The following is a 24330-nucleotide window of genomic DNA, read 5'->3' on the forward strand; positions in this document are numbered from 1 at the left end:
CTGCAGTTTAGGAACTCAATGTGAGTGAATAATGAAGTACAGGAATATTTTCACAAAATGGTGCTGAGCACAAGCCGAACTTCTGTCCTAATTCTAGAAAATGACATCAGCTGGATCAGTGACACCTCATCCTGCGGCTGCCAAAAATGCCGGTGCTGTTTTGTGATTCATTGGTGCACGGAAGAGTGACTCAACGATTTAAATTGGCTTTATGAGCAACGTATCAACGCCTTTTTCTTTTCTCTTTTGTCAGTAATGGAGCGTAGGCTGATGTGTCTAGGGAGGAACATTTGGCAGTTTGTGAAGTTGCAAAGCAGCAGGAATTAGGACAGTAATAACAGGGTTTTAATCCTCACAGGAAAACTGGAATGGTTTGTGCGGCTAGGTTTGTCGAGTTAATTACCAAAGAAGGTTATGTTTTCAGGACAATTTGTTTGTCTGACTTTAAGCAGCCCTGTGTAAAACCTACCAACCTGATTTCCATGAAACTTGGTGGAAAGGTGTAGTATGGGCCAAGGAAGAACCTGTTAAATTTTGGAATGGAGCCAAGTCATGGGGTGGATCCATTAATTTAGTTTTACTTTCGCAATTGTTATAAGACAGCATTTGACCTTGGAGGAAACCTGTGATCAACGACGCAATACAACGATGTAAAATCCAGTAGATGGCAGTAAAGTTCAATAGTAACAAAACATAGCCAATGCAGAAATATGACGACTCCATTTCACAATCCACATTCATGGGTACCAGTAATCCTCTGGGATACACATGTAGGTACATAATTTTAATAGTTTTGGAAATATCATATATCTAGACATATAAAGTGGTTGCACTTGCAGATTTGTAGATAACAGAAGAGTCGACTATTTTTGAAGGAAGTCTGTGCTCTCCGAGTGCCTTTCAATTTATTTTTTTTTTGTGCATTCTAACATTATTTATGCTCTTAAAACCATGGCATAATGGAGTTAATGGTCTTCATATAAATAATACATTTTCAAAGCTTTTAAGAATATAATCCAGGACACCTCTGTGTTTATTTATTGCAGACATTAAACCTATTTTTTTCCCAACAACAGATCCCAAAACAGTATCTTTATGCCATTGTGTATCATATTAACACCACTGGGTCCTGGTTTTATTAAAACTGCACTTGTTTTCAAATTGGTGATTGTTTTTTTAGATTAGAAAATGGTGTAATGTTAGTGAAATAGTGGATAATGATTTCCATGATTGTGACACGATTTAAAAGATCCTATTTATTAAAAATGCAGGTCTGCAGGTCTCCATATCCCAGTTTGAGGAGGTTGATGTACAAAATAAAGATGTCTAGATCCATTGTCTCACCAGGATAGTGGAGAATCAAATATAAATAAAAAGCATATCCAGTTCCAGCGCTTTAATTGATAGTGTGGTATTAAATTGCAGAAAAAAATAAAGGAAAGATGATAGCATTACCAATATTTGGATGTACCTTCAAGCTTATGGACTGTAATGTTACTCAGCTGCTGCTGTACCTCAGGACTGTGTGGTCTTATAGCTTGGGTGCGACACACATCCATCCAGACCATGTTTGTTAGCATTTTTTTTTTTTTACTTTGTGGATGAGACAATCTATTAATTCCAGCTGTATTATCTCTTGCGCAATGTTTCACATAATACTGTAGGTGCAATTTGTGATTAAGTGATCAATCTCATTAAATCAGTCTCATTAAGTCATTAAATCAGTCTCATTAAATAATACCTTTAATTTTGATGCTTAATAATAAATTATCAAACAGCTAAATTATGGTATATTCCAAATTATTATGATCACTTACCATATTACACAACCTATATGCACCTTGGAATCCTTTGAGATTGAGTAACTTCAAAAATATCGGAACAACAAATAAACACACACAGTTTCAATAATTAATTGAATTTATTATAACAAAGATAAAATGAATAATGGCAGTTGAAATCTTCAGATAGTCAGCAGCAAACAGTAAGATGTGTGTGTCCATAGGAGTGTGTGTGTGTGTGTGTGTGTGTGTGTGTGTGTGTGTGTGTGTGTGTGATAAAAAATTAAATATTAGCAATTGAAATACATTCAAATGGTCATCCGTGATATATGTGGATTTGAATGTGGGCACGGGGGAATGCGCTATAAAGGTTGAATTGAATCAGGGCTTGGAATATTATCTAAAGTTGAGACAAAGGACCTCGTGATAAAGAACAGAGGGGGGAAGGGTCACCACGTGTTTCTTTATAGAACAAAAGAGTTAGCTTCGGTTTGCTAGCTAAGGTGTGTTGTGGGGCCTATGGCCTAACCAAAAGGCTAGCGTGGGATGCTGACTGAGGTGTATTTTGTGTGACCACGTGGTGAGGCCTTATAGTCCCTGGAGACAATACAATTAGCCCTGGATGCTAATGAGACAGAAGAATTAGCCGTAGCAGCTAACCCACTAGCTTTATAACATTACCAAATTCACTGAAATCTTGATGAGGTCAAAATATGTGTAAATAATGAAATTAAAGTGTTAGAAAGGAAAAGAGAGAGAGAGCATGCAAAACCTTATCTATTAAACAAATGACTGAGAGAACATAGAACAATTATGGAACACAAAAATCAGTGTGCACACTTAAACAGTTCCTGAGTTTAAATTCACACTACGTAAATAAACTAATTCCTAAGACTAGTCTTTTTGCCCAAAATGCCAAATCTGCTCCAGTACCTTGCCTCTGTGTAGGAATACAGAGAAGCTACGAAGATGCTGAATTTTACAGGAGCTCGTGAAGACTTCTGTAGAAGGCAGAGAATTCTTGATCTGACGCTTTGTAGTTTGTGGGAAGAAAGTCTCTGATTAAAATAATGTGCACAGTGCTTTATTAGAAGGAGCCAGTCGCTTCTAACATTAATTAACTGCTTGGGCTGCAGTCCGTACGTACTTATAATGAATAACTGAAAACCGGTTGTAACTCAATCTGAGTTTAAAATCGCACGATTCTAGAATCTACCGTGGCCAAAGGTGAAAGAAAAGCGCGAAACTCTGATTCTTGAGTAAAAAGAAAAGATGTCTTTATCTGGTTTGCTCGGCGGAGCGGATCTCTTTGTACGTGCAGACAGGAACAGTCCAGATGAGAGAGAGAGTGGAAACATGTTCCGTTACTTATGGCTTCAAAGAGGATGTGACGTAGGTCAACGCGGAAGTTGGTTGATGGGAAATGTAGTTTCTTAAAGGGACTGTGTGTACCTACAATACATACAGTATATATATATATATATATATATATATATATATATATATATATATATATATATATGCACAGCTTTGTTCACATGAAAACCAGTTAAACAGCTCTGGTTCGAATTTGGAGTGAATCACTTAAAGGTCCCATGGCATGAAATTTTCACTTTCTGAGGTTTTTTAACGTTAAAATGAGTTCCTCTGACCTTCTTAAGTCACCCCAGTGGCTAGAAATGTCATAATGTGTAAACCAAACTATGCCCACCCTTTGTCAACATTTGAGAATGGCGCGTCAAAATGGCGCGTTGATAGGCTCTTCCCTTTACTACGTCAGCAAGGGAGATGATCCCCACGCCCCCCCTCTGGATTCCCACCCACTGTATGGATTGCCCGCCCAGCTCAAAAGTTGTCACCATAGATACGTCATTTCAATTTTGTAGTGAGGAGACCATAGAGGACACAACAACATGGCACCACCTAAGCGAGCGAAACATGGAAATTGCGCTGTACATGGATGTGACAACACAGAAAGGAGTCTGTTTTTACTGCCAACGGGAGAGCCCCTGAAGACGCAGTGGCTTAATTTTATTTACTCCAATAATACGCCGTCGAGTCTACCTAAGACGGTGTATGTTTGTCGGAAGCATTTTCCTGATGAATGTTTCCACAACTTGGGACAGTACAGGGCAGGTTTTGCACATCAACTGTCACTGAAGCCTGGGTCCGTACCAAGCATCCCTGCCGCATCAGCCACAAACACCGAACAAGTAAATGTATAACTGTTAAGTCATTTTGCCGTGTTTTAAAATCGGTGCGTTAGCCTTGCAATGGCTACATTAGCTGTGCAGCTAACCGCTTCCTGCAGTTAGCCAGGTACTCTGCGCTACAAAACCAAAAAGCATGCAGCATGCTCTGTTAAACGGAGTTTAGTCTGGAAATTGACTGTAACTTATGAGCTTATGTTTGACTATTGCTCCGCAATGCATGTCTTCTGTTGGATAAGTGATATGTTGCTGTAGTTGCTGCTTCTATCCTCTTTGGTTATGGAGTGCGTGTTCAAGCCTAGGGTATTATACGTTCGTAAACTACCACTCCGAACACTCTCACTCTCTGTTCTCTGTGTCACATTGAGTTTAGGAAAGGAGTCCAAGGGGTCAAAAGCGAAAGCTTGGACTGTTGCTTGACCTGCCATTGCTACTGTTCACACACAGGTAGCATGCCCGCAGCTTGGTCAAGCCCCTCCCCCTCCCCCCATGGCCCGCCCCCACCCTCTACCCTTCCCCGCCTCCATGCTTCTCATTAGCAAAACGACGCACTGGGAAAAGGGCTGAAATGGGGCTTTCTCCCAGGAGGCTATATCTACGTGCCGAGGGTTCATTTCGAGAAAGGCTGCGGATATAACATCCGGAAACCTCCACGAACCTGTTTAAAGCATCAACAAACCACCATGCCATGGGTCCTTTAAGCATTTACTCTGGAGAAATTAGAAATTGGCTTTTGCAGAATTTGTTTTAATACTACGATGTTGGGCGTGTCCTTCGCAGGTTGGCGAGACTATCGGCATCACGGAAGAGATCATGGGGCTGACAATCCTGGCAGCTGGAACCTCCATCCCGGATCTAATCACCAGTGTCATCGTGGCCCGGAAAGGTCTAGGGGACATGGCTGTGTCCAGCTCAGTTGGTTCCAACATCTTTGACATCACCGTAGGGTAAGAAACATGCCACACCGGCTGCAAACGGGCTTCTTATAATAATTATTTGTATGAATACGCAGGTGATTATAGAAACTCATGTGCTTCTGATCTACAGTGGTGCTTGAAAGTTTGTGAACCCTTTAGAATTTTCTATATTTCTGCATAAATATGACCTAAAACATCATCAGATTTTCACACAAGTCCTAAAAGTAGATAAAGAGAACCCAGTTAAACAAAGGAGACAAAAATATTATACTTGGTCATTTATTTATTGAAGAAAATGATCCAGTATTACATATCTGTGAGTGGCAAAAGTATGTGAACCTCTAGGATTAGCAGTTAATTTGAAGGTGATATTAGAGTCAGGTGTTTCCAATCAATGGGATGACAATCAGGTGTGAGTGGGCACCCTGTTTTATTTAAAGAACAGGGATCTATCAAAGTCTGACCTTCACAACACATGTTTGTGGAAGTGTATCATGGCACGAACAAAGGAGATTTCTGAGGACCTCAGAAAAGGCATTGCTGTTGCTCATCAGGCTGGAAAAGGTTACAGAACCATCTCTAAAGAGTTTGGACTCCACCAATCCACAGTCAGACAGATTGTGTACAAATGGAGGAAATTCAACACCATTATTACCCTCCCCAGGAGTGGTCGACCAACAAAGATCACTCCAAGAGCAAGGCGTGTAATAGTCGGCAAGGTCACTAAGGACCCCAGGGTAACTTCTAAGCAACTGAAGGTCTCTCTCACATTGGCTAATGTTAATGTTCATGAGTCTACCATCAGGAGAACACTGAACAACAATGGTGTGCATGGCAGGGTTGCAAGGAGAAAGCCACTGCTGTCCAAAAAGAACACTGCTGCTCGTCTGCAGTTTGCTAAAGATCACGTGGACAAGCCAGAAGGCTATTGGAAAAATGTTTTGTGGACGGATGAGACCAAAATAGAACTTTTTGGTTTAAATGAGAAGCGTTATGTTTGGAGAAGGAAAAGACTGCATTCCAGCATAAGAACCTTATCTCAACTGTGAAACATGGTTTTGGTAGTATCATGATTTGGGCCTGTTTTGCTGCATCTGGGCCAGGACAGCTTGCCATCATTGATGGAACAATGAATTCTGAATTATACCAGCGAATTCTAAAGGAAAATGTCAGGACCTCTGTCCATGAACTGAATCTCAAGAGAAGGTGGGTCATGCAGCAAAACAACGACCCTAAGCACACAAGTCATTCTACCAAAGAATGGTTAAAGAAGAATAAAGTTAATGTTTTGGAATGGCCAAGTCAAAGTCCTGACCTTAATCCAATTGAAATGTTGTGGAAGGACCTGAAGCGATCAGTTCATGTGAGGAAACCCACCAACATCCCAGAGTTGATGCTGTTCTGTAGGGAGGAATGGGCTAAAATTCCTCCAAGCCGGTGTGCAGGACTGATCAACAGTTACCGGAAATGTTTAGTTGCAGTTATTGCTGCACAAGGGGGTCACACCAGATACTGAAAGCAAAGGTTCACATACTTTTGCCACTCACAGATATGTAATATTGGATCATTTTCCTCAATAAATAAATGACCAAGTATAATATTTTTGTCTCATTTGTTTAACTGGGTTCTCTTTATCTACTTTTAGGACTTGTGTGAAAATCTGATGATGTTTTAGGTCATATTTATGCAGAAATATAGAAAATTCTAAAGGGTTCACAAACTTTCAAGCACCACTGTAGTCAGAAATTCGGACTAGTTCTCGATAATCACCTCAAGCGACTTGACCAAATGGCGGTTAATCACTTCTTCACCGCAAGTGAGGATGAATTACAAATGATGAAAAAAAATGCTGTTCCTAAAAGCACAAAAGATGCTACAAAGTTTGGTCTAAAACTATTCAAAGGGAAGGCAGAATTGTGATTTATTTTATTTATTTCAAAACAAAGTATTTTATGTGAGTTGGTATAGATAAGTGACAAGTCTGTGTGCACCGTTAATACCTTTGCATGCTGCTTTTGAAGTTTGAAATAAATTTTTTAATACGATTTTTAAAAAATAATCAGCTATTTCTACTAAGACAATTTTCTACCTCAGGCTCAGTGAATATTGGTGAATAATAACCTCGACTTTGTCTCAGTTATTATTCGCTCGGCAAATAATTGTGAATTATTAGGGTTTTAATTAATAAGAGTCCAAGCAAAAAGGAGGTTTTTTTTGTTGTTCTTTGTGTACATGTACTGTATTAGGACCTCACATTGATAGGACAGGGTCAAATGTCCTCACAATGATCCAGTCCTTACCTAAATGTTTTGACAGATATTTGGTTTAGGTTTGGACACTACATTAATTATCTGCAGTAATAAATATGTCAGTGAAGGTCCTTTCAAAGGTGTGTGTGTGTGAGAAATGCATGTAAGGTGTAATATTAAACCTCAGGCACACACAGAGTCCATGACAACCATTACTGCTGTCAAAAGCATGATAACAAATGGCAAGTACACTGTCATTTCCTGTCTCTCTTCAGGTTACCGTTCCCATGGCTCTTATACACTTTGACGCATGGTTTGGAGCCTGTAGAGGTGAGCAGCAACGGCCTCTTCTGCGCCATCGTGCTCCTCTTCATCATGCTCCTCTTCGTCATCATCTCCATTGCCGCCTGCAAGTGGAAGATGAGCAAGCTGCTGGGATTCATCATGTTCCTCCTTTACATCGTCTTCCTGGTGGTCAGCGTCATGCTGGAGGACAAGATCCTCATCTGCCCCATTTCCATCTGACGCACATCCATTTCACTCACACAGTCCAGCAAAGGACCCTTTCGGCGAAACTCCGCCCCTTTTCATCAAAGCAAGAACTTGAAATTAAGCCTGCACCTCAACTGTAGTTCCTTTAAAATCTACCCCTTTAACACATCAGCATCTATTTCCACTCTGTCTTTTGAAACATTCCTGGCATATTGCAGCGTCCTCTCCAGAAGCCTCATCTGTGTCTATCCAAACCCTGCTTTTGTCATGTAAGAGCCCACTCTTTCTTGGCCTTCAACTGGGATGGCTGGATGTTGTGTGAATTTTGAGACTTTCTGGAGGTCGGATCTGCTGTAGTGGAGTTTTTTGGAAAGATAGTTAGCTACTAATGCTGAGCGATACATCAAAATATCAAAGGTTCCTGGACCTGTAGAGGAAAAAGATCCTTCAAGACCAGGGCAATCATTAGAATATTCCTTTTTTAACCTCTCGATATATCCTTTCTTTCTATCAGACAGCTGTCGAAATCCAGAGTTGCGAACAAGCATATTTTTATCTTATTTCAATAACTAGTTTCTTTCTTCCTTTTTTATTATTTGTAAGGAAATCGCAGTGTTTACGAGGGCAGTTCTACAAAACCTAGTTGTGATGGAAAGTCTGGATTTCAACAACAGAAGCTGATGATTATAAACCTGGAAAACTAGTCAAATGTTGTAGCCATAAAACTGAAAAACAGGATGCAGAAATCAGGAGAAAACCTAGAAAATTCTCCCTGATGTAAAAAAACCGAAACAAACAAACAAACAAACAAACAAACAAACAAAAAACCTAACGTAATGTTTCCATTAATCAATAAAATTATTTCTCATCATGCTGAAGAGAATTGCTGATATAATGGTTAATTAGCGCAAAAATAATAAATAAATAAATAAATAAATAAATAACAAGACAAACCAGGTGAAACGTGAGGCAAGTAACGACAATCAGGTCACAAACATAATCAGTCCATTATGTTTAATTCTGTGGAGATCAATAATCATTTGCGATGTGATGAATTATGAAAAAGATTTACAAAACAGCAATAAATAAAAATAAAAATGTAAATATACTTATTAATTCATAATTATTGAAGCATTATTGAATAATAAGCTGTGAATTTTTAGGACGTTAAAGGTAGACTGTCTTTCAGATTTTCCAAGTGTAGGTGGTCATAAAAAGAGTTTTCCCTGACACGCAATTATTTTTGTTTAGTGGACTGAAAGCTACTGAATTCGAGTCAGAGACTTCCAATTTTATTAGTGTTTTTTTTTAAATAGAACAATTAATGAATTTAGGGCCACATGGCCCTAAATTCTCCGCTATTTTTTCCTGCTTCACCATGACCCAATTCATGATACTACGTCATGCATCACGTGGTGGGCTTTCCCCGTTCATGCAAGGCATTGTGGAATACAAACTTGAAACAGGAGAGAAAAATGGAAGACGTGAGTGTGTGAATGAAATGGGGAAGACTGACTACAGTAACAGAAAGCGAGAAGAAAAGACGTTATATGTTGCGAAGGCAAGGAAATGCAGGACCAAACTAATAAATATCGGCGGTCAGCAAGCACCTCGGTGTGATCAGCTGTTCATTTAGGGGGTCATTTCACCGAGAAATCTTCCCGGAAGACTGAGCTGCAATCTCAGAGCATGGCTTGGTCGCCGCAGGTCGTACGCAGTCGACGGTTGACCGAGGGTTGGTCATGCCTTGGTCTCCCGTGATTGCACGTGGTCGAGGAATGGTCTCCCTGACAAAGAGATCATAGCTCGTTTCTTTGACATGTCAAAAAACTGAGCCTCGACCTAAAAGTTGCACAGAGAGCATCAAAAGAGCGAACAAGGTCGAGGAAAGGATGCATTGGTTGAGAGACAATCGAGGCTAGAATGGGGATGAGCGATGCTCAGTTTTCTCGAGCGAGAACTGATTGCGCGCATGGTTGTGCTGCTCGGCCCGTCCTCGACACTCACTCTATCCGTGCGATCTAGCTTCACTCTTTTGCGATCAAGCCTTGCTCCGCGCAACCTGTCCCAGACCTTTCCTAGACCCATACGCTCCCTATTCTTCCCATGGGCACGACTGGATTCTAAAGAGGATTAAGGTGCGACCTACTTCAACCAATAAAGATCGACCATCGCTTAAGTTGCGACCTACCTTTGCCTAATCCTATTAAAGCTAGGCGTACTGAATGTCATAAATAGGGCGCATAAATAGGGCGCATAAAGAGGATTAAGGTGCGACCTACTTCAACCAATAAAGATCGACCATCGCTTAAGTTGCGACCTACCTTCGCCTAATCCTATTAAAGCTACATGTACTGAACGTCATATAAATAGGGCGCAATAGCATGATGCAGAGCGATTGGGTCCATGTTGTCCCTTCGGAGGCTGGTCAAAAACTGATGGTCGGCCACCGATCGCCGGGCCTTTTTATACGGTCACAGTGGGTCGCACACAAATCCGGGCAACCGTGACAAATTTGCACGTAGCTCAGGCGAGAATCTGTCTAGAAAAGATCGAGAATTGAGCATACAGAGCAAGGCTAGAATGTATCGCAGGCTAAATCGTATTAATCGAGGGTACGTTGCAACTCGTACGTAGCTAGATTGGCCAAGATTGAGCCTTGATTGGCCGAGGTCACGCACTTGTGAGGATAGATCGCCGAGAGATTGACGCTATGATATACGCTATACTGAGCTCCATATCAATGCGCTGCCAAAGTGTGCAGGAGGTGTTAGTACGCCTGTCATTATAGTGCGGACTTTCCATAGCATAGAAAATCGCTACGTTTCAATTTGTGTAACTGAACTTGTTTCATATCACTGGTCATATAAACCTATGTAAACAGGAAAAACGCAGAAGAGTTTGGTCGCATCTAACTACAGCCCCAAAAAATACCGTTGGCCATGCTGAGCCTAGCTACATTGCTAACAGGAGTGACAGCGCGTCTGACTGACTGGGAGGTCGCGCAAAGCTCGGATAGGTACGGAGCAGCTCGTCTCAATTCAGATAAGAGCATATTTCATTATGGAAATACGGTGGACTGTTCCTTTAAGGCTTTCACTTTATACTATACACTGATACTGGGATGGTGGGACATTTCTATTCAATTTCATTGTTTCCTAAAATAATGATTTGATTGCAGAATTCCAGCAAAGAAAATAGGACATAAATGCTTACTTTGCTATCAGCTACTGCAGTTATACTTACAGTCCTATGCAAAAGTCTTAGGCACCCTATTTTTTTAACACAAACTTTGTTTTTATGACTTCTACATTATCGAGTCAGTACAAAAACATTTTAGAGTCCAAACATTCATTTTCCAGCACAAAATTAAATGTTACAGAATTTTTTTTTTTTTACCTGAGCAGCATATTCCATAAGAGAGCACTTTTCAGATGAAAAAAGAAAACATAATGAAGGCTGCTGGGTTTTGGTGCAAAATGAAGAAGCGAGTGTGACAGTCAAAGTGTGCAGAAGAACTGTGGCTGGTTCTGTAAGATGCTCAGTAAAACCTACAGCTCATTTCCGCATCAAACTGCACTCACTGGACCTCAGACTACTATTTTTTTTTTTTAAAGCAAAGGGTCGTCTCACACCAAATATTGACTTTGTTTCATTTATTATGGCTGACTGCTGTTTATGGTAGTTTTTTCAATGTTGAAACATTTCATTTCATTAGTTTTTAAGCCATTTTTGCTCTACAGCACTTCTTTACATGTGCTGAAGACTTTTGTACAGGACTGTATATACAGTACAACAGCATGAAGCTGTTTAGTCTTTGACCCCTAAAAATATTGTTTCAAACAAGCAGAAAGGATGATGGATAATGATGTTAAATCTTGTGGAAATTGATCTTCTGAAATGTGAAATCCCCCCCTCCAAAAAAAACCCCAAAAAACAGTTTGTAGTGTAGTGGAAAGCGATTTGTGGATTTTTGCAAAAAAAAAAAAAGTTAAAATCGTTAATCAGGAAAGCTTTCATTTAAAATCTTTTTTTTACCCCCCCAGTGGATAAACATTATCGCTCAGCAGTAGTGGTTTTATTATAAGCGAGAGACAGAGAATGGGAATGTGCTATGCACAGCATTCGCTTTGTTGAATCTGAAACTGGGAATTTTCTCCACCAAATTTCTGAGGTTGAATCTGCAGCTACATATTGCACGAGTGCTACACGGTGCGGTTTCACATCGGCTGGAGATATTCTCACATGAACGCTCCTGGAACACCTTGAAGTTTTTACCTTTCATGAAAACGTGAATGTTTCTGGTCAGACAGTCAAAAACAGGCAAGCAAGCAAACAAACAAAAGTGATCACTCAAGACAAGAAGAAGCAAATTTGTGTGAATTTAGGGCTCCATTTTGTACGTCCAGATGTGTCCCCCCCCCACATCCTTTACAGTTCATCTACTCAATTATTTTTGTTTGTGTTTCAAACAGCCGAGTCACAATTCCACCTGGCTGTTGCTATGATAATCAATATAGCGAGTAGACCTAGTTGAAGCTGAAGCGCAGTATTGAAAAAAAAGGGAAAAAAAAAGATTCATGATCTGTAACTTGGCACGCCCCCATTTCACACTCGAGTATGCCGTGGTATATCCATATAACATAGATTAGCCTCCTAAAATAGTATGCAAGAGGAAAAAACAACAGCGACAACGACAAAGGAGCGGACTGTTGTGTAGATGCTTATAGAAGTAGTAGTTCAGTGTCAAACTAGCCTGTAGATAGTTCCTATATATATAAATAAATAAATATAAATAAAGCATATATTATATAATCTCTCACACTGAAGAGGCTATGTGCAATAATCTCATTAAATATTCAAAGCTTGGAGTGCAAATGGATTTCCAGATCATAGTTAAAAATACATGCGTGAACACTGATGTAGCCTGATTCACCAATGCTCATGAATATTAATATGAACATTAACATTAATAACAACATTTAATACTTCAGTACAAGCCGCATTTTCAAAGGATACTTCTGAAACTTTCCTACGCATTTTGTACATCGAATAATACAGCAAAGGGTAAAATTTGTTCAAACACACTTTGGTTTGGACTGATGTGTGGAGCGAGTCTCTGACCTTTTATCCCATTAAACGTTCAGCCGTAGACTCCATTACAGTCTCATTGATGCACTAAACAGCACTCAGAACATATCAGTACAAACTCAGCAGTCATTTTTGACTCACTCTGCAGTATAGAGACTCGTAACAGGATGACTAATCACGAGGACAGAGTGATGTACTGTATCCTGACCTGATACACACTTACACATTGATATGGGAAACACACTCATTTTGATATTGATTAATCACTGACAATAATCACTTTTAATGGCAGAGGGTTGAAAGTGTGTCTGATTTGATACACCTTGATACAAGGGAATGGAAAATTCCCTTGATATTCCCATTGGACAATTTCAAAATGATGGCTTTCTGAATGTAACCCAAAGGAAAAAAAAAAACCACAGAAGCTTATAAAAATTCAATGGCTTGTTCTAGAAACTATATTCAAATCACTAAACCATAAAAAACAATGAGCCTTCACTGAAATCTGCCCTTAAAAAAACTCACTATTTATAATGAACTCTTTAAATTAAAATTCACCTTGGACTTCAAACTGAATATCCAATGGAAATTTGGGAATTCAACAGGAATTTTCCATAAACAGTGAAGACACACTGGGCTGCATTACATTCTTCATCCACTATACGCATAAATGAATGAAAGCTCAATTTTATTTTGTAAATCTGAGCTATACAAACTGTAGTATTGATATATTTCAGGAGAAGCTGGCGAGGTTGGTGTAATGTACTCAATGTCTGTTTATGTACAAGGACCTTGTTCATTTCCTGGCCATCTTTAACCCACGACATACATTGTAAGACTAATTGTTATTTGAGATTTAATTCAACATCTCAGTTTGATTTTTTTTTTTTTACTGGAATGTGCACCAAGTGTATTCAAACGAGGGGTTTCTGCAAACACTTTGCCTCGTTGGAGAATGCAAGGGGAAAAAAGCTATGGAGTAAATTTACTTTCAAAAGTATTCGCTTATCTGTAAATTATTATTGGCTATATTTCCATTCAAGGACTGGTTTTTGTGTTGTTGTTGAAAATGCTGGATTTCGGTGATAGAAATGGAAATTGACAGTAATATTTTCCCAAATGTTAAACTTCTTTCTCCAGCAGATAACCCATTTCTTGATCCCTGAACTATTGCAATAAACTTTTACAATGGAAAAATTTTGTCCGGAAAAATAACGCACTTGCGCATAAATTAAGAGTTATGTGACAACTTTTTTGTTGATGACAACTTCTCGGAATGTCATAGCGATGACAAAAGGTACACAATTTGCAATAAATGTTGAATTACAGATTGAAAAATGCCATGACAACAAAACATTCTGAAATAATGTAAAGCAGGTTTGATGGAAATGACCTACAGGGGAGCAAAATTCATAAATCAATTTCCATGTCTTTTTAATTTTGTCATTTGCTTTTTTTGCGCAGAATGTTCTGGAAACTTAGCCATTTTTACGTGCAATTTATACTTTAGAGTTACAGACAACCATTTTACATCCTTTTGGCCGCTTGTACGGTAGCTGCAACTCAGAAAAGATTTAAGTTCAGCTCCAGCATGTCAGCTATCTGGAGCTACCTGACTAGCCCCGCCCACTCAGCTCTCTTTAACTAGATGCTTGGCTCCACCCCTGAAAATACTTCAACAGTGAGGCGTTTCAGTTAAATCCAAAGAGTTATAATTGTGTATTTTGGCACATGACTAACAGGGAATAAAAACGTAGCATGAACAGGATGTAATGTGATTCATAAACAATAATCACATGATTTGATCATGGAAAGATGTTTATTAAAAAAAAGGATATATAGCTATAATATGTGGAGTCGATAAAATCAGCTTTACAAACTGAAATTTTAAAATCACAAATCTTGCATCATGATTATTGATTTTTTAAATGATTTATTTTTGTGTTTTATTTTTTACAATGTATAAATTTGGCAGCAAAATAACTCCATTATGTTTCCAATTTAGGTTATATTTTTATTCTTGCACTCTTTGGTTGCACATTTACAGGTTGACACATCAATTTCTTGATCAGAAATTAAATTATTTTATAGATATATCCTGTATGAAATAACATTCAGAATAATATCATAGGAAAATTAATATCCTTGCTTGGAAGATTAACTCTTGCTGGATAATTTATAGCGAAACAATAATGATCAAGATCACTCCAGAACATAACTCAGCATTTGATCACACTAATTTCCCCCCAAAATATAATAATAATAAGTATTACATAAAACGTGCTCCTTTATAGCATACAAAATATGTTTTGATTTCTAATTTATATTGTTAAATTGATTCTGATTCCAAACTTTTGAACCGCAGTGTATTTTTGTGATTTTTTTTTCCTCACACTTGAGAATTGTATAAACATTTAAAAATTTTTAGGACTCCAAATTTATCTGGATTTGCAGAACACTATAATACTTTGTAGATCATCAACATTCACCTGGAACATAGAATCAGATTCAGTTCTAAAGTTCATTCGGCGCAAAATAACTTGAACTTCTGATTAAGTCACTGCTGCATTTCAGTCTCGCCTGGACAACAACGGACATTTTTCTACACACGCTTATGACTATGGGATTTTCTTTTTGGTATGAATGCAGAAAGACAACTCACGCTGTTCATAATCATCACAGAGACAGAATTTAATGCTAACACTTCACACTCATCATTCTCATCACTGAATGTGTACAGATATACATACACACACTGGATCATGTAACTTGTGTAAAAGAAAACAGTCTATGTATAAATGCAAAGTATGTAATAAAAGAAATAAAGGTCAATATAATGATAATATCTTCAGCTGAATTTTTATCAAGTAAAATGATCTGCAACAACATCAATAATAATTATTAATATTCTGTGCTCTTTATTTACTTATTTTTAATTTGATTTATTACAAAATCTGACTTTGAGGGCGGGGAATAGACACAAGTTCACACTAATTAAGCACAAGGACATGATTTCATCCAACATTACCAAGGGTGCCAATATTTCTGGATCACACCAATTGGTCAGATGATGTTGATTAATTTTATATAATAGCAGTATTCTCTGACACTAATGCACGTACAAATCACAAGTTTATATTTAATGTAGTCGGGAACTACTGCCCGAGTCTTCCTGTTATACAACAATAACGCACAACTTGTGCGAGCATCCGTCACTTCCGTCTTCCTCTGGCGGGAAAATTCAGAAAGGCAGTGAGGCGAACAGCTGGCTGTGCTAACAGCTGACGGCGAAAGCTGGTTGTCCCAGCAATTTGCTACCGGGCTACATGGGCCCAAAGAAGATCCCCACTGCTGAGGAAGTCGATGACATAAAAAGTCACTCGACTTCATAACCGAAGAAGTTTCTCCTGTCAGGCTGCAGCAGAAGAGCATATTGGACTTGGTGGAGGAAGTGAAAACGTTGCGGATCCAGAATGCAGAGAAAGACAAGCGGATTGACGACCTGGAGCAATACTCCAGAATGAACAACGTTGTCGTCACTGGGCTCCAGGTAAAACCTCGGTCATATGCTCGGACGGTGACCGCTATCAGCGGGGGGGGGAGCCCGGGGAGCTGGATGCGAGCTCCACGGAGCAACAGGTAGCTGCTTTTCTGCAGTCCAAGGGAATTCACCTGGACTGCGATAACATCGAGGCTTGCCACCCGCTACCAAGGAGGAACACCAGCGACAAGCAGACCATCATCATGAGGTTTGTCAACAGGAAACATAAGACCGCACTATTAAAGCAGGGGTACAAGGGATCCAGCGTCTACATACAACCCCGATTCCAAAAAAGTTGGGACAAAGTACAAATTGTAAATAAAAATGGAATGCAATGATGTGGAAGTTTCAAAATTCCATATTTTATTCAGAATAGAACATAGATGACATATCAAATGTTTAAACTGAGAAAATGTATCATTTAAAGAGAAAAATTAGGTGATTTTAAATTTCATGACAACAACACATCTCAAAAAAGTTGGGACAAGGCCATGTTTACCACTGTGAGACATCCCCTTTTCTCTTTACAACAGTCTGTAAACGTCTGGGGACTGAGGAGACAAGTTGCTCAAGTTTAGGGATAGGAATGTTAACCCATTCTTGTCTAATGTAGGATTCTAGTTGCTCAACTGTCTTAGGTCTTTTTTGTCGTATCTTCCGTTTTATGATGCGCCAAATGTTTTCTATGGGTGAAAGATCTGGACTGCAGGCTGGCCAGTCCAGTACCCGGACCCTTCTTCTACGCAGCCATGATGCTGTAATTGATGAGGTATGTGGTTTGGCATTGTCATGTTGGAAAATGCAAGGTCTTCCCTGAAAGAGACGTCGTCTGGATGGGAGCATATGTTGCTCTAGAACCTGGATATACCTTTCAGCATTGGTGGTGTCTTTCCAGATGTGTAAGCTGCCCATGCCACACGGACTAATGCAACCCCATACCATCAGAGATGCAGGCTTCTGAACTGAGCGCTGATAACAACTTGGGTCGTCCTTCTCCTCTTTAGTCCGAATGACACGACGTCCCTGATTTCCATAAAGAACTTCAAATTTTGATTCGTCTGACCACAGAACAGTTTTCCACTTTGCCACAGTCCATTTTAAATGAGCCTTGGCCCAGAGAAGACGTCTGCGCTTCTGGATCATGTTTAGATACGGCTTCTTCTTTGACCTATAAAGTTTTAGCTGGCAACGGCGGATGGCACGGTAAATTGTGTTCACAGATAATGTTCTCTGGAAATATTCCTGAGCCCATTTTGTGATTTCCAATACAGAAGCATGCCTGTATGTGATGCAGTGCCATCTAAGGGCCCGAAGATCACGGGCATCCAGTATGGTTTTCCGGCCTTGACCCTTATGCACAGAGATTCTTCCAGATTCTCTGAATCTTTTGATGATATTATGCACTGTAGATGATGATATGTTCAAACCCTTTGCAATTTTACACTGTCGAACTCCTTTCTGATATTGCTCCACTATTTGTCGGCGCAGAATTAGGGGGATTGGTGATCCTCTTCCCATCTTTACTTCTGAGAGCCGCTGCCACTCCAAGATGCTCTTTTTATACCCAGTCATGTTAATGACCTATTGCCAATTGACCTAATGAGTTGCAATTTGGTCCTCCAGCTGTTCCTTTTTTGTACCTTTAACTTTTCCAGCCTCTTATTTCCCCTGTCCTAACATTTTTGAGATGTGTTGCTGTCATGACATTTCAAATGAGACAATATTTGGCATGAAATTTCAAAATGTTTCACTTTCGACATTTGATATGTTGTCTATGTTCTACTGTGAATACAATATCAGTTTTTGAGATTTGTAAATTATTGCATTCCGTTTTTATTTACAATTTGTACTTTGTCCCAACTTTTTTGGAATCGGGGTTGTAAATGAGCATCTGACCAAACAAAATACGGATACAGCCAGGAGTGCACGTGCCTTAAAGAAACAGAGGAAAATTCAGAACACTTGGACTACAAACTGTAAAGTGTTTATTAAACTAAACGATACACCTGAGGAGACCAAAATATTGGTTGTGAAAAACATCGAGGACTTGGAAAAGTATCAGTGACCAACATGAGTGGGACCATAAGCCACACATCTCAGAGGATTACAGAACAGGATTTACTGGAGCTAAAATTGTTTGAGTACACTGATTACAAATCACAGGATTTGGAATATGACATAGACCCGGACAATAATTTCTTCTCTGCCATTCACAACAACTGCTGTTATTACACTGATGAACAGTTCAATCGGAGCATTAAAGCAGATGGCAAACTCTCAATTATCCACTTCAATAGCAGAAGCATGTATGCAAATTTCAATCTCATCAAGGAATATCTACAACAGTTTTCGCATCCGTTCAGCATCATAGCAATATCTGAAACTTGGATATAACATCAAAGGCACGGACTTTGAGCTGGAGGGCTAAGAATTCAACTACGTAAATAGACAAAACAAGAGTGGAGGGGGAGTGGCTATATTTGTGGATAGGGGCTTGAAATTCAATGTAATGGAAAGTATATCAACAGTAATTGACCACACACTGGAATGCATAACAGTTGAAATTTGCAGAGAGAAACATAAAAATGTAATTGTTAGTTGTATACACTACCGTTCAAAAGTTTGGGGTCACTTTGAAATGTCCTTATTTTTGGAAGAAAAGCACTGTTCGTTTCAATGAAGATCACTTTAAACTAATCAGAAATCCACTCTATACATTGCTAATGTGGTAAATGACTATTCTAGCTGCAAATGTGTGGTTTTTGGTGCAATATCTCCATAGGTGTATAGAGGCCCACTTCCAGCAACTCTCACTCCAGTGTTCTAATGGTACAATGTGTTTGCTCATTGCCTCAGAAGGCTAATGGATGATTAGAAAACCCTTGTACAATCATGTTAGCACAGCTGAAAACAGTTGAGCTCTTTAGAGAAGCTATAAAACTGACCTTCCTTTCAGCAGATTGAGTTTCTGGAGCATCACATTTGTGGGGTCGATTAAATGCTCAAAATGGCCAGAAAAATTTCTTGACTATATTTTCTATTCATTTTACAACTTATGGTGGTAAATAAAAGTGTGACTTTTCATGGAAAACACAAAATTGTCTGGGTGACCCCAAACTTTTGAACGGTAGTGTATATAGAGCTCCAGATTCTAGTATTGAGGTCTTCAATAACTGGATAGAGGAAATGTTTTCAAAAGTGAGTCACAAAACAGTCTTCATATGCGGAGACTTCAATATTGACCTGCTCAATCCAAATAAACACAAAATGACAGACAATTTTATCAACACAATGCACATTATGGCCTTTTTCCCGAAAATTACTAGACCCAGCAGAATCACCTCACACGGAGCCACCCTCATAGACAATATATTCACTAACAGTTTTAATGACAATTTAGTAAGTGGACTATTGATAAATGATATCAGTGATCATTTACCAGTTTTCTCAGTTTATGAAACAAAATTTGGGAATAATAAACCAGAAAACAAAACTTTTCAGATGACTTAGATCAATCAATTAACACTTTTAGAAATGACTTGCTGGCACAAAATTGGGATGAAATATACCAACTAAAAGACATAAATAAAGCATATGAGGAATTCTTGAGGATATTTATATCATTATATAATAAAAATTGCCCAATTGTTCAATACAGTAAAAAAGTCAAACATACAGTATGTCCATGGATTACAAGGGGTTTACAAAATGCCTGTAAAAAGAAAAATACTTTGTATAAAGATTTCATAAAGCAGAAAACTAAGGAGGCAGAGGATAGATATAAAAAATATAAAAATAAATTAACTAATATTATAAGGGCTGCTAAGAAAGAATATTATAAGAAGTTATTAAACGATAACAGAAATAATATCAAAGTAATTTGGAGCACTTTGAACAGTATTATAAAAAATGGGTCAAGATATACAAATTATCCAAGGTACTTTCTTAATAATGACAAAGATGAATATAATATGGATGTGGTAGTTAATAGTTTCAACCATTACTTTGTAAACGTAGGACCAATCTTAGCAGAACAAATCCCGGATCCAGGAACATCTGCTGAAAATCTGGGCAATTTGATAGATGATAATTCTTTTTCAATGTTCCTTACAGCAGTGGAAGAAAAAGAAATTGTTGATATTGTTGGGAAATGTATGAACAAAAAAATCTACCGACTGTGATGACATTGACATGGTGATATTGAAAAATGTTATTTGATGGAATATCCAAACCATTCACATATATATGCAATTTGTCATTTCTAACCGGTACATTTCCAAACAGAATGAAAACAGCTAAAGTCATTCCTCTGTACAAAACTGGGAGCAAACACCACTTCACAAACTACAGACCTGTCTCACTACTTCCACAATTCTCGAAAAACTTTTCAATAACTGATTGGATAAATTTATTGACAAACATAATCTACTTAGTGACAGTCAATATGGATTTAGAGCACATAGATCAACATCACTGGCTTTAATAGAATTAGTTGAAGAAATCAATTCCATAGAGCAGAAAAAACATGCAGTTGGAATATTCATTGAATTAAAGAAAGCATTTGATACAATAAATCATGACATTAATAAAAAAAACTGGAACGATATGGCATCAGGGGTATAGTTTTAAACTGGGTTAAAAGCTATTTAAGTACAGTACCTTGCAAAAGTATTCATACCCCTGAACTTTTTCACATTTTTCCACCTTACAACCACGAACTTAAAAGGTTTTTATTGAGATTTTATGTGATAGACGAACACAGAGTAGCACATAATTGTGAAGTGAAATGAAAATGATAAATGGTCTTCAAAATTTTAAACAAATAAAAATCTGAAAAATGTGATGTGCATTAGTATTCAGCCCCCCTGCGTCAATACTTTGTAGAGCCACCTTTTGCTGCAATTACAGCTGCAAGTCTTTTGTGGTATGTCTCTACCAGCTTTGCACATCTAGACACTGAAATTTTTGCCCATTCTTCTTTGCAAAATAGCTCAAGCTCAGCCAGATTGGATGGAGAGCGTCTGTGAACAGCAATTTTCAAGTCTTGCCACAGATGCTCAATGGGATTTAGGTCTGGACTTTGACTGGGCCATTCTAACACATGAATATTCTTTGATCTAAACCATTCCATTGTAGCTCTGGCTGTATGTTTAGGGTCATTGTCTTGCTGGAAGGTGAATCTCCTTCCCAGTCTCAAGTCTTTTGCAGCCTCCAACAGGTTTTCTTCCAGGATTGCCCTGTATTTAGCTCCATCCATCTTCCCATCAACTCTGACCAGCTTCCCTGTCCCTGCTGAAGAAAAGCATCCCCATAGCATGATGCTGCCACCACCATGTTTCACAGTGGGGATGGTGTGTGCAGGGTGATGAGCAGTGTTAGTTTTCCGCCACACATAGCGCTTTGCATTTAGGCCAAAAAGTTCAACTTTAGTCTCATCTGACCAAAGCACCTTCTTCCACATGTTTGCTGTGTCCCCTACATGGCTTCTTATGCCTGTCTTTCAACAATGGCTTTCTTCTTGCCACTCTTCCAAAAAGGCCAGATTTGTGGAGTGTACGACTTATAGTTGTCCTGTGCACAGATTCTCCCACCTGAGCTGTGGATTTCTGCAGCTCCTCCAGAGTGATCATGGGCCTCTTGGCTGCTTCTCTGACCAGTGCTCTCCTTGCTCGCTCTGTCAGTTTAGGTGGACGGCCATGTCTTGGTAGGTTTGCAGTTGTGCCATACTTTTACCATTTTTGAATGATGGATTGAACAGTGCTTCTTGAGATGTTCAGAGCTTGGGGATATTTTTTTTATAACCTAACCCTGCTTTAAACTTCTCCAGAACTTTATCCCTGACCTGTCTGGTGAGTTCTTTGGTCTTCATGATGCTGTTTGTTCTTCAGCGTTCTCTAACAAACCACTGAGGCCTTCACAGAACAAGTGTATTTATGCTGAGAGTAAATTACACACAGTAGGACTCTATTAACTAATTAGATGACTTCTGAAGGCAATTGATTGCACTGGATTGTATTTAGAGGTATCAGAGTACAGGGGGCTGAATACTAATGCACACCACATTTTTCAGATTTTTATTTGTTTAAAATTTTGAAGACCATTTATCATTTTCGTTTCACTTCACAATTATGTGCTACTCTGTGTTGGTCTATCACATAAAATCTCAATAAAAAACTTTTAAGTTTGTGGTTGTAAGGTGGAAAAATGTGAAAAAGTTCAAGGGGTATGAATACTTTTGCAAGGCACTGTAACAGGAGACAGTTTGTGAAGCTGGGAGATTGCTCTTCCTCATGTTTGGACATAACTTGTGGTGTTCCCCAGGGGTCAGTGTTAGGACCAAAGTTTTTTATACTATATATACACACATCAATGACATATGTAGTGTATCTAAAGTAATGAAGCTTGTCTTGTTTGCTGACGATACAAATATCCTCTTTTCTCGTGATAATTTAATGGAACTATTGCAGGAGATCACAACAGAAATAAGTAAATTAATAACATGGTTCAACAGTAACAAATTATCATTAAACTTGAACAAATTCAAAGTAATATTATTTGGTAACAACAAAACAAACAAATAAATATTCAAATAGATGGGGTTATTATAGAAAGAGTTAAGGAAATCAAATTTCTTGGAACAACTATTGATGAAAAACTCAGATGGAAACCACATATAAAAAACATACAATCCAAAGTATCAAGAAGTATTGCAATATTAAACAAAGTTAAACAATTTCTAGATCACAATTCACTCCAGGGGCGGCACGGTGGTGTAGTGGTTAGCGCTGTCGCCTCACAGCAAGAAGGTCCGGGTTCGAGCCCCATGGCCGGCGAGGGCCTTTCTGTGTGGAGTTTGCATGTTCTCCCCGTGTCCGCGTGGGTTTCCTCCGGGTGCTCCGGTTTCCCCCACAGTCCAAAGACATGCAGGTTAGGTTAACTGGTGACTCTAAATTGACCGTAGGTGTGAATGTGAGTGTGAATGGTTGTCTGTGTCTATGTGTCAGCCCTGTGATGACCTGGCGACTTGTCCAGGGTGTACCCCGCCTCTCGCCCACAGTCAGCTGGGATAGGCTCCAGCTTGTCTGCGACCCTGTAGAACAGGATAAAGCGGCTAGAGATAATGAGATGAGATGAGAATTCACTCCAGACTCTTTACTGTTCCCTGGTTTCACCTTATTTAAGTTACTGTGCAGAGGTATGGGGCAATAATTACAAAAATACAATACATTCATTATTCATTCTCCAAAAAGGAGCAATAAGGATTGTACACAAGGCTGGTTATTGGGATCATACAAATACATTATTCTTACAGTCAGAAATACTGAAATTTGCAGATCTGGTGGACTATCAAACAGCACAAATCTTATTCAAAGCAAACAATAATCAACTACCACATAATATTCAAAAACTGTTCACTGAAAGAGATGGGAGTTATAATTTAAGGGGTTTATTTAAATGTAAAAATTATAGGGTGCGCACAACCAAGAAAAGTTTTTGTATTTCTGTTTGCGGGGTGAAGCGGTGGAACAGTTTAAATGAGGACCTCAAGGGATGTCCAGACATGAAGCGGTTTAAAAAGACGTACAAAAATTTGATTTTCACAAGGTATAAGGATGAAGGGGATTAATCATAACTGGCTGTTTATTGTGTAAATTTTCTTTTTTGAGTCTTCATCTATTTGTTTTGTTTTTATTTTGTTCTCCATTGTGAGTGTGGTATTTGTAGTAAACTTGTGTGTAGACAGATGGATATACACATATAATTAATTAATTAAATGATATAGTCATAAAGAATTGATATCTGAATAGTTGAAGTAATAAGTAATATACAGTGTCAGTGTATGTATGTGTGTACCATATATATATATATATATATATATATATATATATATATATATATATATAAAAAAGGAAGCTCGATAATCAATTTATATACACTAAAGTAGAGGGGTGGGATTAAATAAGTTTTTACTTCAGCCCACTCCTTTTCGGACATGTAAACTCAAAACTGCTTAGTGCGTCCTTGTTTGTCTTTTTGTCTTGTTTTCTT

At 38.6% G+C, this 24330-nt stretch overlaps 1 protein-coding gene across 1 annotated transcript in view; it reads left to right on the forward strand.

Moving 5' to 3' along the window:
* The window catches only part of LOC132883466 (sodium/potassium/calcium exchanger 2-like), a 111321-nt gene extending 103639 nt beyond the window's left edge, over positions 1–7682 (forward strand). The window contains exons 8-9 of the mRNA XM_060917137.1: positions 4772–4938; positions 7433–7682. Coding sequence (XP_060773120.1) covers positions 4772–4938; positions 7433–7682 — 417 coding nt within the window. The remainder of the gene's footprint in view (positions 1–4771; positions 4939–7432) is intronic.
* The last annotated feature ends 16648 nt before the right edge of the window (positions 7683–24330 follow it).

The sequence above is a fragment of the Neoarius graeffei genome, chromosome 3 (genome assembly GCF_027579695.1).
Source record: "Neoarius graeffei isolate fNeoGra1 chromosome 3, fNeoGra1.pri, whole genome shotgun sequence".
Lineage (NCBI taxonomy): Eukaryota > Metazoa > Chordata > Actinopteri > Siluriformes > Ariidae > Neoarius > Neoarius graeffei.